General features: G+C 37.4%; 1 protein-coding gene across 3 annotated transcripts in view; it reads left to right on the plus strand.

Moving 5' to 3' along the window:
- The first annotated feature begins 7,357 nt into the window (after nt 1-7,357).
- MXRA5 (matrix remodeling associated 5) overlaps nt 7,358-15,385 on the plus strand; it is a 38,701-nt gene continuing 30,673 nt past the window's right edge. The window contains exons 1-2 of one of the 3 annotated variants that reach the window (XM_072614465.1): nt 7,358-8,115; nt 10,994-11,205. In XM_072614465.1, coding sequence (XP_072470566.1) covers nt 11,006-11,205 — 200 coding nt within the window. In that variant the 5' untranslated portion in view covers nt 7,358-8,115; nt 10,994-11,005. Of the gene's footprint in view, nt 8,116-9,049; nt 9,438-10,993; nt 11,206-15,385 lie in introns of those variants that run through there. The other 2 variants (XM_072614467.1, XM_072614468.1) reach the window with 2 other exon arrangements.

Genomic DNA, 15,385 nt, shown 5'->3' on the forward strand with positions numbered 1-15,385 from the left:
TAGATAGATGATAGATAGATAGATAGATAGATAGATAGATAGACAGATAGATAGATAGATAATGGATTGTAGTTGTTATGTTTACCTAAATACCACAGAGACCATTTTCTACACTCTAAATTGTTTTGGCTAAATTCAGTAATCATTATTATTATTTTTTTAAATGGAGTTGAATAGAGCAAAACTACTACACTCCCCCTAAGCTACTCTGTCTGCTTGGTTTCAACTTCAGGAACATTATGCCTTTCAGAGCATAAACTCATAATCTGAAATTTCATCATCTGTAAATTGATCCAACTCTGATACTCAACATATCCTTGGTATCCCCACTTGCCTCTCCCTTCAGATTGGAGGGCTGGAGGGCAAAGCTATAAGCTCCTCTCTGAGCATCATTTTCTTTTTCATTTATATCATATTCTTTGCTTGATTTTCTCTCCATGAACATCATTACCCAAAAGAGATATCCTTTGGCACCCCAGACCCATTTTTAATTTCCTTTTGTATTGTCTTCCCCCATTAGATTGATAGCAGACTGTCTTTCTTTTTCTTATTTATATCCCCAATATTTAGAACAATAGCTGCATATAGTAGACACTTAGTGAACACTCATTGATCTTCAACTAAAGTAACAAGTTTTTCCTCTGGGATACTAAGAAATGATTAATTTTAAAAATATTTTCTCATTAGTTAATGTTGTCCTTTGTAAACAGCCAAGTTATACTTAGGAATTAAAAAAAAACACCTCTCAACTCATAATACTGATTGTTCTATATTTTATTTTCCTATTTTGACATGACATGAAGGAATCAGAACAAAATGGGCTAAAGATCTCTAGGGAATCAGAGTTTTTCAAGCATTCTTTAAATCTATATGGAAATTACTAAGTAAACAAACTTCTATAGACTAGTCTATATGTGGGTTCATATACATATATATATATATATATTTATAATTTTTTAGACAATCAGAAATTTGGAAAGGAAATTGGTTACCAGCTAGTTTAGTCCATACACAAAAGAATCCCAAGTATGACATACTTTTCTCCTGAAGCCCTCCCTTCTCCAAGGAGTGGGGACCTCTCTACCCCTTGAAGCATGTCAATTATATAGTGTCATAATTATGACTAATAATAATTTTGGAGTCGTATTTTCTCAGTCAACAAATACTAATAGTATTTCACACGGAGAATAAATAAAATACGTTTATATCAAAAAGTGTTATTCATACTACAAATAATTGAGAAGTACTGGCCCACAATTAGACTGCACCTCTCATTTTCAACAACCCATGGCCTATATCATTATTTAAGGTTACCGCAAAGAGGGTCAAGATTGAATAGAATTAAATATTTCTAAAAATCTGTTTCTGATCATCTCGGACTACATTGGCAATTGCTATTTCTCTCCTCATGAAATTTCCTTGTGAGGCTAACCCCAGAGTGTTGAGTGGGGATTTCCTGTTCAGCCAAGTTGCTTTTTTTTCCTCAAACTTTTGTAGGAATACAAATCTGGTTTTGCCTGATTATAAAGATCCTGAAGCAGAAGTGCTTACAGTGATGTGACTCTGGAGCCACATTTGCAATCTCTACTAACTAAAAGAGTAGAGTGACTAATATATCCTCAGTGGAGTCTAGTATAACATAATTGTCTAATGTAGCACATGGAGGTCCCAAGGAGCTGATAAGCTGCATGTTAGATAACTATATGCAGCTTTAGTCTTCATCTGATTTTCACTTCTCAGCTTTATTGCAGAGGGGAGGGATTGGAGGAGGAAAAGAACACAGGCACAATAAGACTGTCCCATAAATACTTTTATTTACAAGGTGTTAAATAAGCTAAATCTTTACTTCTTGCCACCTCCATTTCAAAAACAGTAGACCTGAGCAGCCATCTGATGGCATAGATGACTTCTGTTGTGTTGGGGAAGAAATTTCTCTCCCCACACACAAGAAGAGAACAGTGATCATTGAACTTGGGTGGTACAATTCACAATGGGAGCTCAGTTAAGTGGCAGACAAAGGCTGAGCTGGAGAACATACAACCATATGTTTGTGAACACACAGCAGAGAAGTGTATTTAGAGAACAATAACTTCCCAGTTATGTCATTTCATTTTATAGATCTTTACAAGACTGCATGCGATCAAACTACTGACAAATGGTAGGGGCATTTAGTACAGGCAGGATTCTAATGAAAGGGAATAGCCCCACAGACACTTGTAAAAAAAGTTTCCATCCTTATACTTGTCTTTGGTAGACCAAGTAATAAATGCAATAGATAAAGTTGACATGTATATGTGGTTCCAAATCTAGTAGAGGGATAGGCCTGTTTCTAAACAAGAAATAAAACAAGAGCTCCTGATAACATAATCGAGAAATTTGGCAAGCTAGCTCTCAACTTTGCCTAGCCTTAGTAACAAATATAGCATATGTATCTAATATGGGATAGGCAGTGTGATGTAGTGGAAAGATCTTGGAGTTCAGAGAAACAGGGATTTGAATTGTAACTGACACTTTTTAGCTTTTTTGCCCAAAGTTTATCATTTGATCTCTCTGAGCCCCCTAGGTCCCTGCTATTGATTTTCTCTATTTTTTATAACACTGTCCCATGTCAGGAACTCCTTACTTGTCATCTAAACTAACGGTTTCTAACTGATCTTGCTTCCAGACTATTTCTTTTCCAATCCATTCTATACCATGCTGCCAGATTAATCTTCCTAAGGTCCAGGTCATATCACATCACTAAATAAAACCTCTCAAAGCCTCTCTATTGTCTGTTCTCTGGGTCCAAACTCCTTAACTTGGTATGTACAGACTGATGATCTAACCTTATTAAATGAGTAAATGAACAGCCAATTGCTAAATCCTTACTATGTGGCAAACACTTCGTTGAGTGTTGGGGATACAAAGAGGAAAGCAAGACAATCCCTGTTTTCAATGAGCTCACATTCTCAAAGTGAGGGCAATGCATATTGGGAGTTCAACCACAAGATCCTTAAGTACAGCAGCAAGGTGGATAGCAATATATTTTCTTTGGCTTGACTTTCATTAGTAAAACCATACCCTTCCATTATTATCTCCCATCAGTCTCCTTCATGTGCTTTCTGTTCCAGCCAACCTGGCCTTCTTGGAATATTCAGAATTCACACACTGCTTCCCTATTCACTATCTTTATTCCTTGCTTAGGATTCCATCTTCTTATATCTCTACCAATTTAGATGTTATACATTCTTAAAAGATCAAATCATATATTGCCTTTGTAATGTAACCCTACTTGATTATAGTATCCCCTGCCCCTGGGGCCCCTCTCTCCCTCCAATTGGAGAAGGCACATGGTGGACAGAGGAGAGTACCTTCTGGACCCTCCATGTAAGGAGAGCATCCAGCACAGCTAGCTCATAATTTCCAAAGTACCTGAACTCTTTTGTACCTCATCATGTCTCCCTAACATACACCCCACATTGTCAGTTATGCTACCCCACTCCAAATTCCTTTTATGTGTTGTCTTTTCCCATTAGATTGTGAGGTCATTGAGGGAAAGAACTTTCTCTTACCTTTCTTTCACAATCTAATGATTAAGACCACTATGAAATTATGTAAAAACAATGTATATGGAGGATAAATTCCACATAATCTCAAAAAGAAAGCAGTAGTGTGCATTCTTCCAAAATGTAGGATTTTAACTCAGACTTCAAGGGAGCCAGGGAATCTATGAGGTCAAGACAAGAAGTGGCAACATTCCAGGCATGAGGTATAGCCAGTGAAAATGCCTGGAGTCTGGAGATTTACTACTATCTTATGTGAGGAGCAACAAGGAGGTCAGGGTACTGGATTGCAGACTATGTGGAAGAAAATAAGATGTAAGAACACTGAAATGGTAGAAAGGGATTAGGTTGTGACCTTTAAAATCCATACAGAGGGTTTTTTTCTTTGATCCTGGAGGTAATAGGAAGACACTGGAGGTTATTGAGTGGGGCAGTGATTTGATCAGATCTATACTGTAATACTACTTTAATAACTGAGTGGAAGATGGAGTGGAGTGTTGAGAGACTTGCAGCAGGAAGATCCACCAGTATGCTTTTACAACAGTCAAGGTATACAGTGATGAGGGCCTACACCAAGATGGTAGCAACATAAGAGGAGAAAAGGGGGAAGAAAACAATTGTGTGTCAAGTACTTATGGTATGGAAGATACTATGCTAAGCACTTTACAGATATTATTTCATTCAATCCTCACAAAAAGCCAAGAGGTAGGTGCTATTATTATCCCTATTTTACAGTTGAAGAAACTGAGGCAGACAGAGATGAAGCAATTTGCCTACGTTACCAGCTAGTAAATATCTGAGGCTAGATTTAAACTCATCTTCCAGACACCTCAACACCTAGGAATGCCAGGCCTGGTATCAGGAAAACCAGAGTTGAAATCTGACCTCATATATTTAGTAACTGTAAGATTCTGGGCAAGTCATTTCATCTGTAAAATGAGAAGGAAATGGTATTTCTGCAAAGAAAATCTCAAAATGGAGTCATGAAGAGTTGGACGTAACTGAAAGGACTGAATGACAATAACAATTTCCAGACTCCAGGACCAGTGCTTTATCCACTGCATTACCTAGTTACCATATAAGAGTCATGTTGCAAAGGTAGAATTGACAGTACTTAGGAATGGATTAGAGCAGCTAGGTGGCATAGTGGATAGCTTGTCAGACCAAGAGTCAACAAGACTCATCTTCCTGAGTTCATATCTGGCCTCAGGCACTTACTATCTATTTGACCTTGAACAGGTCACTTAATCCTGTTTGCCTCAGTTTCCTTGTCTGTTAAATAGGCTGGAGGAGGAAATGGCAAACCACTCCAGTATCTTTGCAAAAAAAACCCCAAATGGAGTCATGAAGAGTTGGACATGACTGAAAATGACTGAACAACAAAAGAATGGATTGAATATGAGAGGAGTCAAGGATAACACATAGGTTAGGAGACTAGATAACAGTGAGGATGATAGTGTCCTCAAAATTATTAGGGAAATTTGGAAGGAGGGATGATCCATGAGAAAAAATAATGAGTTCAGTTTTAGACATATTACATTTAATTTCTCCATAAGACATGCAAGTGGAGATGTCCAGTAAGCCAATTGAGATGGGAGCCTGGGGTTCAGCCAGTATATAGATCTGTGTGGTATAGTAAACAAAGCAATAGATCTTGAGTCATGAAAACCTAATTGGAATTCTGCTTCAATACTTAATAACTGTGTAATCCTAGGGAAGTCACCTTGTCTCTGTTTCCCCCTCCTTCCCTCAAATGTAAAATAAGTATAATAATATGAACCTCCCAGGTTTATTGTGAGGATCAAACAAAGCCATATCTGTAAAATATCTCATAAATCTTAAAGATATAAATGCAAAATATATTTATATATACATATGTTAGCTATTATTACTATCATCATGGACGTAGAGACAATAATTCAATTAATGAGATTTGATGAGATTACCTCAAGAAATAGTGTGGTAGGAGAAAAGAAGAGGGATCAGGACAAAATATTGAAGGGTAGCCACAATTAGAATGAATGACTTGGATAATGATCAAACAAAAAAGAATGAGAAAGAATAGTCCGAGAGAAAAAACAATATTTTAAACTGAAAGGCTGTTTCAAATATTATATCCTTTTCTAAGTAAACCTATAGCAGTGTAAGGTCAAAAAAATGTTAACTACCTTGGTCAATGGATTCATGGATTTAAAGCTGGAGAAATCTTACAGATCATTAAGTTCAAATCCTCATAAGTGAGGGAACTAAGCTGCAGGACATTTTTATGATTGCTAAATGACTAATCGAAGGTCACAAAGGTAGCAGAGCAGATGTTTGAATTTAGATTCTCCAAATTTAAATTCACTGTTGTTTTTGAAAGCGTTGGAAGTTTGAGAGATGAATCATATGTCAGCCTTGCAGATATATTTTGCTTCATAGATTGTAGCAATACAAAGAGATAAAATGGCAACAGAAATGTCCAAAAGTACCATTTACTTCTGACAATCAGGGATCAGTGATATTTATTTCTGTAGTAGATATAATTAAGGTATCTGCCTGTCTCCGATGCTGTTTGTTTAATTTCATCTATGATTAAAATCAGTTCTGCTATTTTGCTACCTTTTTCCCATCCTGAATCACAGGAGCTTTGTACCTCTCCTTCATTCTATCCTCAGACAGCATAAAACTATATACATTGTTTTGCTTTCTCAGGTACCTGGGTAAAAACTACATCAGGAACTCCTGAGAGAAATCAAAGGGAAAATAAGGTATCTCTCCCCACAGACCTCACACAAGATAGGAGCAGATTTCTACTTAAAAAAAAAAACGAAACAAAAAAAAAACTTGTCAGATTATTTGACTTTTACAAAAATCTCATGAGATGGGAATTAAGTTAATTATTTCCACCTTTTGGGCAAAGACACTAAGGCTCAGAGGAATGTTAAGTGACTCACAGCTAGCAAGTATAAGGAGTGAAGTTCAAATCCACATCCTCTCAAGACCATCAAATGATCAATTACACTGTGATACCTCTCTTCAAAAGGGCAATCCAATTATATACACACATTTTTGATCCATTGACTATACCAACAATGAGGAATTGCACGGAAAAATGTGCCATAAAAATGTCAGCAGAGTGAAAAATGACCAGCAACAGCACAGAATAACGTGAGGCGTCTCCATTGAGATAGTCACAATGTTGAGACATAGGAGGCTCCTGCACATACAAGGGGAATCACTTGTTGAGAGTTTACTTGAGGACCTGGACAAGACTGCATAGGAAAAGAATATATGTGTACAGATTGTGACCTGCACCAGTGAAGGGACTACCTACTGGACCAGATCACAGAGCCACTGAGATCATCAAATTATGGAAACAAAAGAAGCACTCAGTAAATATTTGTTTATTGATTGATTTCTGTGGACACCATAAAGGAAACAAATCGTGACTTTTCCTTTTACCCACCTTTTACCCACTTCCTCCTTTTTCCTGAACTTCACTCTTTCCTGTAGAAGATAAGCTCTCTTAGTGACAGATTCCACCTCTTACTTCTTTTGTCTCTTCTGTACTCTTTTTCCCAGAAATTATACCTGTAGCCACCTTTATTCCCTTGGGGACTGGGACAATGGGCACAAAGTACATCTTTTTTTTTTTTCTATTTTTTCCTCCCTTCTTCTCTCCCAAAGTTATCTCACCTACTCCCCATAGGAAACTCAGTTTCCTTGCAGATAATTCCCTCAATGCCAGTAGAATCATCCCTAGGATTCTCCTACCCTAGGAGAAGAGATCAGGACTAGCGTACTCCTACTTCAACCTCACCAGCAGAGAAAATGGGAGGGGGAAGTAAGAAGAAGAGGAGGAGGGAGGAAAGGAGGGAGGGCCAGTCTCATATTGCAAGACTTCAGTCTTGCTCTCTTTATGCTAGTTTGGAGGAGTCTGATCCTGCCTGCACACGGGCTCTGAGCTGTCTGCCAGACAAAACTCACTCCTTCACGGAGGAGTGAAAACTTTGTTACTTCTTTCTGCCCTTAAAGGAAAAAAAGAAAAGTTTCCAACACTTCTGGGAAAAGAGCTCTGGGCAAAGCAGCAGACTTTCTGAACGGACTCCGATTGAATTCCTCTCATTTCTCCTTCCCCGGCTGGGATTTCTGGATTTTCTCTGGGAAAAAAAAAAAGGAATACACTTCAAAAGGGCATCTTTGTTGTTGTCATTGCCACTTGTTGATGTTCCTTCAGCTGTGTAAGTTAAACTTTAGAGCAGGGATGCTTGCATTCTTCTCCCTTCTGGATGTGGCAAGATGAAGAGGGGTTCAGAAGGGTGACCTCAGACCCCAGCCAAGGAAAGGGACCCTGACGTTTGGCTCGTGGCATTGTCTCCCCCTTGGGTGGGGCAGGGTGGAGGTGGTGGTGAGGCGTGGACTTTGGAAAACGCTGGTGCTGTGGAATAAAAAGCCCAGGAGCCCAGAATTCGTGGAAAACACTCATTCCACAAGTCTTTCCCATGAGTTCCTAGCTTTTGCCTCCTGGCACCGTTTGAAGAAGATGGGGTCTGCAGACTGATGTGTGGGACGTCGCTTTTCCAAACTGCAGGTAAATGTAACTGTTGGGGGCTTTCCTCATACCTCCTTCTCCAATCCTCACACACATTTTCCAGCTGGTTAGGAAAGGAGAAATGCATAAGTACAGTGATCAAAGTGGCTTAATCTTGATAGTGAAAGGAAGATAAAAAGGAAGAGAGGGAAGAAAGTCTTGGGGTGGCCCATGTATTATCCCTAGAAGAAATCTGGGAGGGAAGAAATCTAGGGAGAAGACTCAGTTTTAACTGCTTCCAGCTATTTTTCTTTTACAACCTTAGGGGCTAGTTAAAATCCTCAAACTCTGCAGGGTATATGCTGACTGCAGCAGAGAACAGTTGTGTCTACAGAGACGTTGGATTTGAATCAGGTCCTCTTACAAAGCTCTGTAGCTTCCAAGATCCCTTTGCGCACTGACTATATACATACACATGCAAATAGATATAGCTGTATCTATATGCATATGTGTGTATAAACGTGCCTGTGTGTGTGAGTGACTTTAAACACACTTTTGTTTAGACATATATAATGCTCTCTTGCTCTGAGATGCTAGAGAATCGTCAATGGGGTTTCCAGGTGGGGCAGAATTTACCCTTGAAATGGCCAAGAGAGGGAGAAAGGAAGGAAGATACAACTCGCCCACTTTCCACTGCGCTCTCCAAACACCGAGAGCATCCCCACCTCCCACCCCCACCCTCAATCTCCGTTCTCTTCCCACCGAGGTCAAAATTTCAACCCTAGAGAGGAAAGTAAGCTAAAACCCAGACTATGAGTTCCGCGACGCAGAAACTAAAGCTCCAGCGATTATTCTCGCTTCAGCGAAGGAAGCTGGGGAAGTCATCAGCATGCCCTAAAGGGAGGATGAGACCTGGCGTCAATCCGGGAGAGAAGCTGCTGGAGAGCCCGCTTCAGGCTGCCCCTGTTATTAGTATTAGCGTAATTTATGGCGCTGCGCTCCTTGCGCACGAGAGTATAGGATCTGGAGCTCGTCCAGAAAGAGAGAGAGCAGGCCGACCCAAATAAATTGTTCGCCTCCCTGAGAGAAAGGAAGTTTGACTCATTCCCTCCCCGCCCCAATTTGTCTCTGGTTAGTGGTGCAGTCTGGAACAGCCTCCAGAGAACCACCAAGAGGCTTTGGAAACTGGCTGAAGACCCAGGATGTGCAGCTACTGCTCTGGGTCCTGAGTTCTTCCCCTACAACCCCAACCCCCGCCTGGAACCGAAGCCCAGTGAGATCCCTGTGGATTCTAGCTAGCCAGACGGTCGGTTTCCCTTGAGTTCTCCAAAGGGGGAAAGAGGATTGGGAGGAAAGACAGGCAGAAGAGAGGAGAAAAATAGGTAAAGTGTGGGAGTCACTGCTGTAGGAAGCTTGAAATGAGCAACAATTGCCTTGCCTTCATCTTTTGATCAGACAGCCAGCGGATTAGAGAAACGTTGAATGTATTAACAGTACGCTTTCAAAAAAGGCTACTACTACTTATGTCAGATGTGAGTAGCAAAGGGACTTACAGAAGTAAAGTACTCTGGTCAGAGTAGAAACTCTTCCCCTGACGTGGTGCCAAAGTTCACCTCTAAAGAACCAGATCTAACTATTCCCTCTGTATAGAACAGCCTTTCTTGTTCCTCATCATGCCTAAGATGGGAAACAGTTTGGAGCAAAAGTGGTTTCCTGGATCATGTAATACTTCTCTCCCCCTTCTAATTTCTGTATTGTTTTGTTTCCTTTTGTTCCAAGTGGTAAGGGTGGGTGGGGAGAGTCATTTATCTGCTGTGGATTTTACAGTTTTCAAGGAGACTGGGGAATATAGCGATATATATATATATATATATATGTATATATATATATATATATATATACATACATATATATATATATATATATACATATATATATATATATGTATATATATAGTTTTCATTCCGTATGAAGTAGAACTATTTTAACTTAAAGCAACACCTATCTTAAAAGAAATAGGAACATTAATTTAAAAAATTCAGTGTAATGATCCTTAGACCACCGTTATAATATTCTTATTTCCAAAAGGTGCATCGTTGAGTGAAAGATGAAAAGTAACTCCCTGAGTATTTCTATTAATGCTTTTTTTTAATGTCTCCAGTCCTGTTGCTCTTTTAAGTGTCCTTGGTCTCTGAAGACCCTTCCACTCCTGAAATTCTGGGAAAGATAGCTCTTTGCTATTCTGCTCATAAAAGTTTCCATAGAGGAACTCGAACAGTCAGCCACACTATGATGTCCCTTGACAAGCAACCTCTGATATGAAATAGTGCATATGGTTCTTTTAATGAAAAGAACGGTCTTATTCAAACAAAAATCTTGTGAAAATAATGTCTTTCCACATCCTAGCAAGGCTTTTATTGGTTCATAGCTGGAAATGTCATGAAAGGATGAAAATAGCAGCAGATGTTTAAGAAACTCTTTGACGGAAGAACTTGCCCCTGGGTAACTTTATCAATTATCACAAATGATGTTGAAAATTTTAAAAATATATCAGTGAAATCACTAGTGAGTAGAAGAAATGAAATTTCTTTTGTAAAGATGAGGGTTGTAGTAGTAAATCACTTTTTGTGTAAGAGAGAATCATAGTTAAATTTGAGGATTATAAACAGAAATTTAAAAAGTAACTAACTACTCTGAATTTGTGGGATATAAAACAAAATGTAAGGAGAAAGTTAAAATATATGTTGCTTTTCTGAAATGACATAAGGGTGCTAAACACCCAGTTACTATTTGAAGTCTAGGAAAGTATTTTAGTTTAATATAGCTTTAGAAAACAGTTTTAGAAAAAGAAACCAATCGCATTTCAAAACTAAAAGCATATTTTATTGTTGTTGTTGTTAATATTATCGTCATCACCATCATCATTGTTATAAAACAGGTACCAAAAACAATGAAGTTTGACAAGATGCAGAAGGCAACTTTGGAGGCACTATCCGTGGTGCTGATCCTGTTTTGGGGACATCCTCAGGATTCACTTGCATGCCCTCACCCATGTGCATGCTATGTTCCTACAGAAGTTCACTGCACATTTCGATCTTTAGCTTCAGTGCCAGCAAGAATTTCTAAGCATGTGGAAAGAATCAATTTGGGGTTTGTACCACAATTTTCTAAGAACTTTAAAAATATGTATATTTTTGTTCTTAATAACATCTTAATGATTAAATATACGTGGGGAATAGAGGGAAGGTTTTATGTTAAATGCTGTGCTTTCATAAAATCAACCGTAATTACTTCTCATATGAAACTTGGTTTTACAAAGTCTAAAAACAAGGATGTTTCTTACCAACCTCAATTTGGTAAGACGTTTTATTGCCAATATCAATTATAAAGATTTGGTTTTGTCTTAAAGATTCTGAGAAATTAAAGTAGATTCTGCCAATTTCTTTAAATATGGGATGACATAAGTAACCTTTTGAAAATATTTTAGCAGAGTGAAAAGAATGAGTGCAACACTGTGACTTTTTAAAATTCATCTAGGTGCTTGGTACTGACATAAAAAATGTTGATATTAATTTATAACTATTTGAAAAAATCCTCTTTTATGAGTATTTCTATGTATTACACCAAATTGAACTCTTATTTTTTCCTTCTTTTGAATTTTGCTGTTGTGATTTTACTTTTATTATTTTTGCTTATGAGTTGTCTCCAGCATAAATTCTGGGATCCTTTTAACTATGGAAAAGTAGCAGATAATTCAGAAATTTCAGAAAATAGGAAAATAAATGCCTGAGAAACTTCCTTGTTGGATTATTTTCTTGGAAATGAAATGCTGTAATTTTTTTAAAGGAAGTAATAACCTTTATAATTATAGAAGTAAAATTTAAATATGCAATAATGTTAAAGAGAGTATAATTAGATTCAGCGGTCATAGGTGAAACAGTAGAGTGAGACAGTAAAAGAAAGTCAAGCTAATTAGGAAAAGTTTCCAAGTCTAAGGCAATAGATCATGTAATACTATTCTTAATAACGGTGTAGGAACCCCTCATGGTTTGATTCACCTGAAAATCAGACAGGAGTAGTGGTAACATACTCTGGGAAATATTTCCATTTCTATGGATCTGACATTTGTTCATGTTTCTCACTTTTCCCATAGGGGAGATAAAGCTTGTTTAATGCCATGGAATACGAGTTCCATAATTTGGTTTACATAGATGAAAAAGAGACTTAGATTCCTTGTCCCTTCCCTCCGCTTCTCATCTACACATGATCTGCTTGTCTGCCCTTCTTATTTAGGAGATATTCCATCCATGTATGTAACTGGAAATATAACTAGTAAACATTTATGAATGCCCATTCTGCATGTTACCCAGTAAAGGATAAAACTAAGCAATTCTCTTGTGAACAATGATTGAAAGGTAGAATTATATGATTTTCCTTCTGACTCAATTGAGAAGAAGTAAGGAGAAATGTGATTTGAATCTTTTCAAACAATTAAAGAAGTATTGGATATGACTCCTTTAATGGAATACTATCTTTGCATGTGCTAGAGTTCTTGGAAAATCAGATAATAATAGTGATGACAGCTGAGTTGACCCTTTGCAACCCTTTATAGTTTACAAAAGTCTGTTCTCACAACTGCCCTTGGAAAGTCAAAAGGACAAGGATTCAACCTATTACAAACACAAGCTTCAATTTCCTTTTCACATGTATCCATAAGTTCAGTTTTCTCATTGTCAAACTTTTATTTACCTTTCCTGTAGAAAGCAATGATTACTTTTATTGAACACCACAGATAAAGATTTAGAAATGGAAAGGAGGGAGCAGTTAAAAAAATATTGAATAAAGGCAGTATATTATGAATGCTTTTCCACATAAAATAGCAAAGATAACAAAGTGGAAGCTCACTGCTGGGTTTGTTTGTGTGTTTGTTTGTTTGTTTGTTTTGAAAGTGAATTGCAACCTGATTTTTTTAATCCTATGTTAATATTGTAGAAATGCGAACATTTAATTCAAGAAATGAATTGCTTCAAAATGTATTGCTTCTAGATGTAAAATTCTGGGGAAAAAAAGGATGAATATAATTCTGTTCTACCATAACTAAGTTTAACCACTATATTGTTATCTTGACGGGAGGAATACCCCAAAAGAGAAAAAATGGCATCGTGCAATGTAACAAACAAGAGGAAAGGAGAGATGCATATCTACTGAATACAAAACTTAGAATCTGAGTTGTCTTTTTAGTAGTTTGGAAAGGCTTTAAAACTTTCAAGAGGAAGCTGAAGTTATTGGCAGGATACTGAGGAAAGGTCATATTACTACACAGCTGCACACAACATACCCAAGCAGTGTGTAATGAGACATCTTCTATTTCTATACAAGATGCTCTGGAAGACTCTCCTGTAAATTACTTTCCAAATATAAGGGAAAAAAAGGGACTCTTGTCTCCCTGACTAGCCATTTTTATTTTTCAGAAGTGGTTTCATTAAACTTTTTTTGATACCTTTCTAGAATTTTTTAAGTGCCCCATAAATAATAAATTATGCATATGATTTCCCATGTAGACAACATTGCCCTGCCAGTCATAAACAATTATATCCTTTTTATATCAGGAAAAGAGAAAATTTGCCCCACCCTCCTTATTCACAGATTGCTTTCTAGGCAATTTTTATCTTTCTAGAATTTGAATACATCTTCCCATCCATCACTTCAACCTGGAAGCTTCTTCAGCTTTCTGCTTCCTCATGAAAATAGTTTCTGGAAAATTATATAGGAGTCATCAAGGTTGTTCTTGACATGTCCCATTTTAGCACAATTAGTGGGATCATATATTGAAATTTGGAAGAGATCCTAGAGGTTGTCTGATCCAACTCCCTTATTTTAAGAGGAAATTAGAACTCACAGGGGGGCAAAATGACTTTCTCCAGATTTTACAGGTTGTAAGTGACAGAGTCTTGACCCTTGATTCCATGACTGTGAATGAATCCAGTCCCTTAGAATACATTGTCTTTCAGGCCAAGGCAAATGGACTCACTCTTGCATTGAGCCACTGTACTTGTGAATAAAGGTGATTCACTCTAGCTTATATATCTATGTTGCCTATTGAAATCCTTGATCTTCTGCTTCTTGGGGGCCAGAATGTGAATTATCAAAAATTAATGTTTGGTTAGGTCCTTCAAAATAGGTTCATACACTGACAGAAGAAAGTAGATGAAGGAGGGGAGGACCACAGGAATTGAACCTAACATTTCTGGAAAACAATGTACTTCCAATTCATACTAAAGGTGCATTCTCTACTCCAATATAGCATTCTTTACTGCATTCCTGACCTCTTTCCTTCTAAAATGACTTCTTTCAAATATAGTGTCTTCTGGAACAGTTATTCTCTCTGTTGTTCCTTTAATTCCCTCTCTATAGGATTAAAACTAAGGAGAAGGTGTCTCATAGTGGAAAGAACATTTTATTATCATGTCAGATGGGGTTGATACCTCTGCTAATGTGGGTCAGATCAATGATCCTCATGTTCATTGCATATAAATGAAGACCTAAGATGATTTCTAAGATACCTTCTATCTTTTGTTGCAAAGAGGTCCTAAGTTTGCAAGGACATGTATGGCTAAAAGACCCACGGGGAAATATAACTTAGAAGTAACAAGTTATGGCAATTTTCCTTTGATGATATTTCTGTTGTTATTATAATAAGAAAACATGTACAGTGTTATATCTAATTTATATCCGACAAAGAGATACAGAAAATATTATTTTAGAGATGAATAAATGAAGGCTTTATGAAGTTAAGCAATTTACTCTTTTTTTTGTTGTTGTTGTTCTGTCATGTCCAGGCCTTTGTGGTCCCACTTGGGGTTTTCTTAGTAAAGATACTGGAATGGTTTTCCACTTCCTTCTCCAGCTCTTTTTATAGATGAGGAAACTCAGGAAAATAGAGAATTTGCCCAGGGTTACACAGCTAGTAGGTATCTGAGGCCAGATTTGACCTCAGCGAGTTGAGTACACATGAAGAGAAGTCTTTTGAATTTAGGTCCAGTACTCTATCCACTGCACCACCTAGTTGCCCCTTAATTTATGCAGTCACACACTTATTATTAGCTATGACTTCCTATATTTATTATATCCAGGTCTTCTGACAAAACATCCCAAACTTGCTATATGACAGATAAACAAACAGAAGCCTGAAAGGTACAGTAAATAGTCAAGAGGAATTTAAGCATGCCTTTAAAAACTTTATTTCAAAAACAAAACTTGATAAATCATGGAGCAAGAATTAAGTGCCACATATTCAGATACTAATGAGCAGATGTAGTAATATAAATTA

The sequence above is a fragment of the Notamacropus eugenii genome, chromosome 5 (genome assembly GCF_028372415.1).
Source record: "Notamacropus eugenii isolate mMacEug1 chromosome 5, mMacEug1.pri_v2, whole genome shotgun sequence".
Classification (NCBI taxonomy): Eukaryota; Metazoa; Chordata; class Mammalia; order Diprotodontia; family Macropodidae; genus Notamacropus; species Notamacropus eugenii.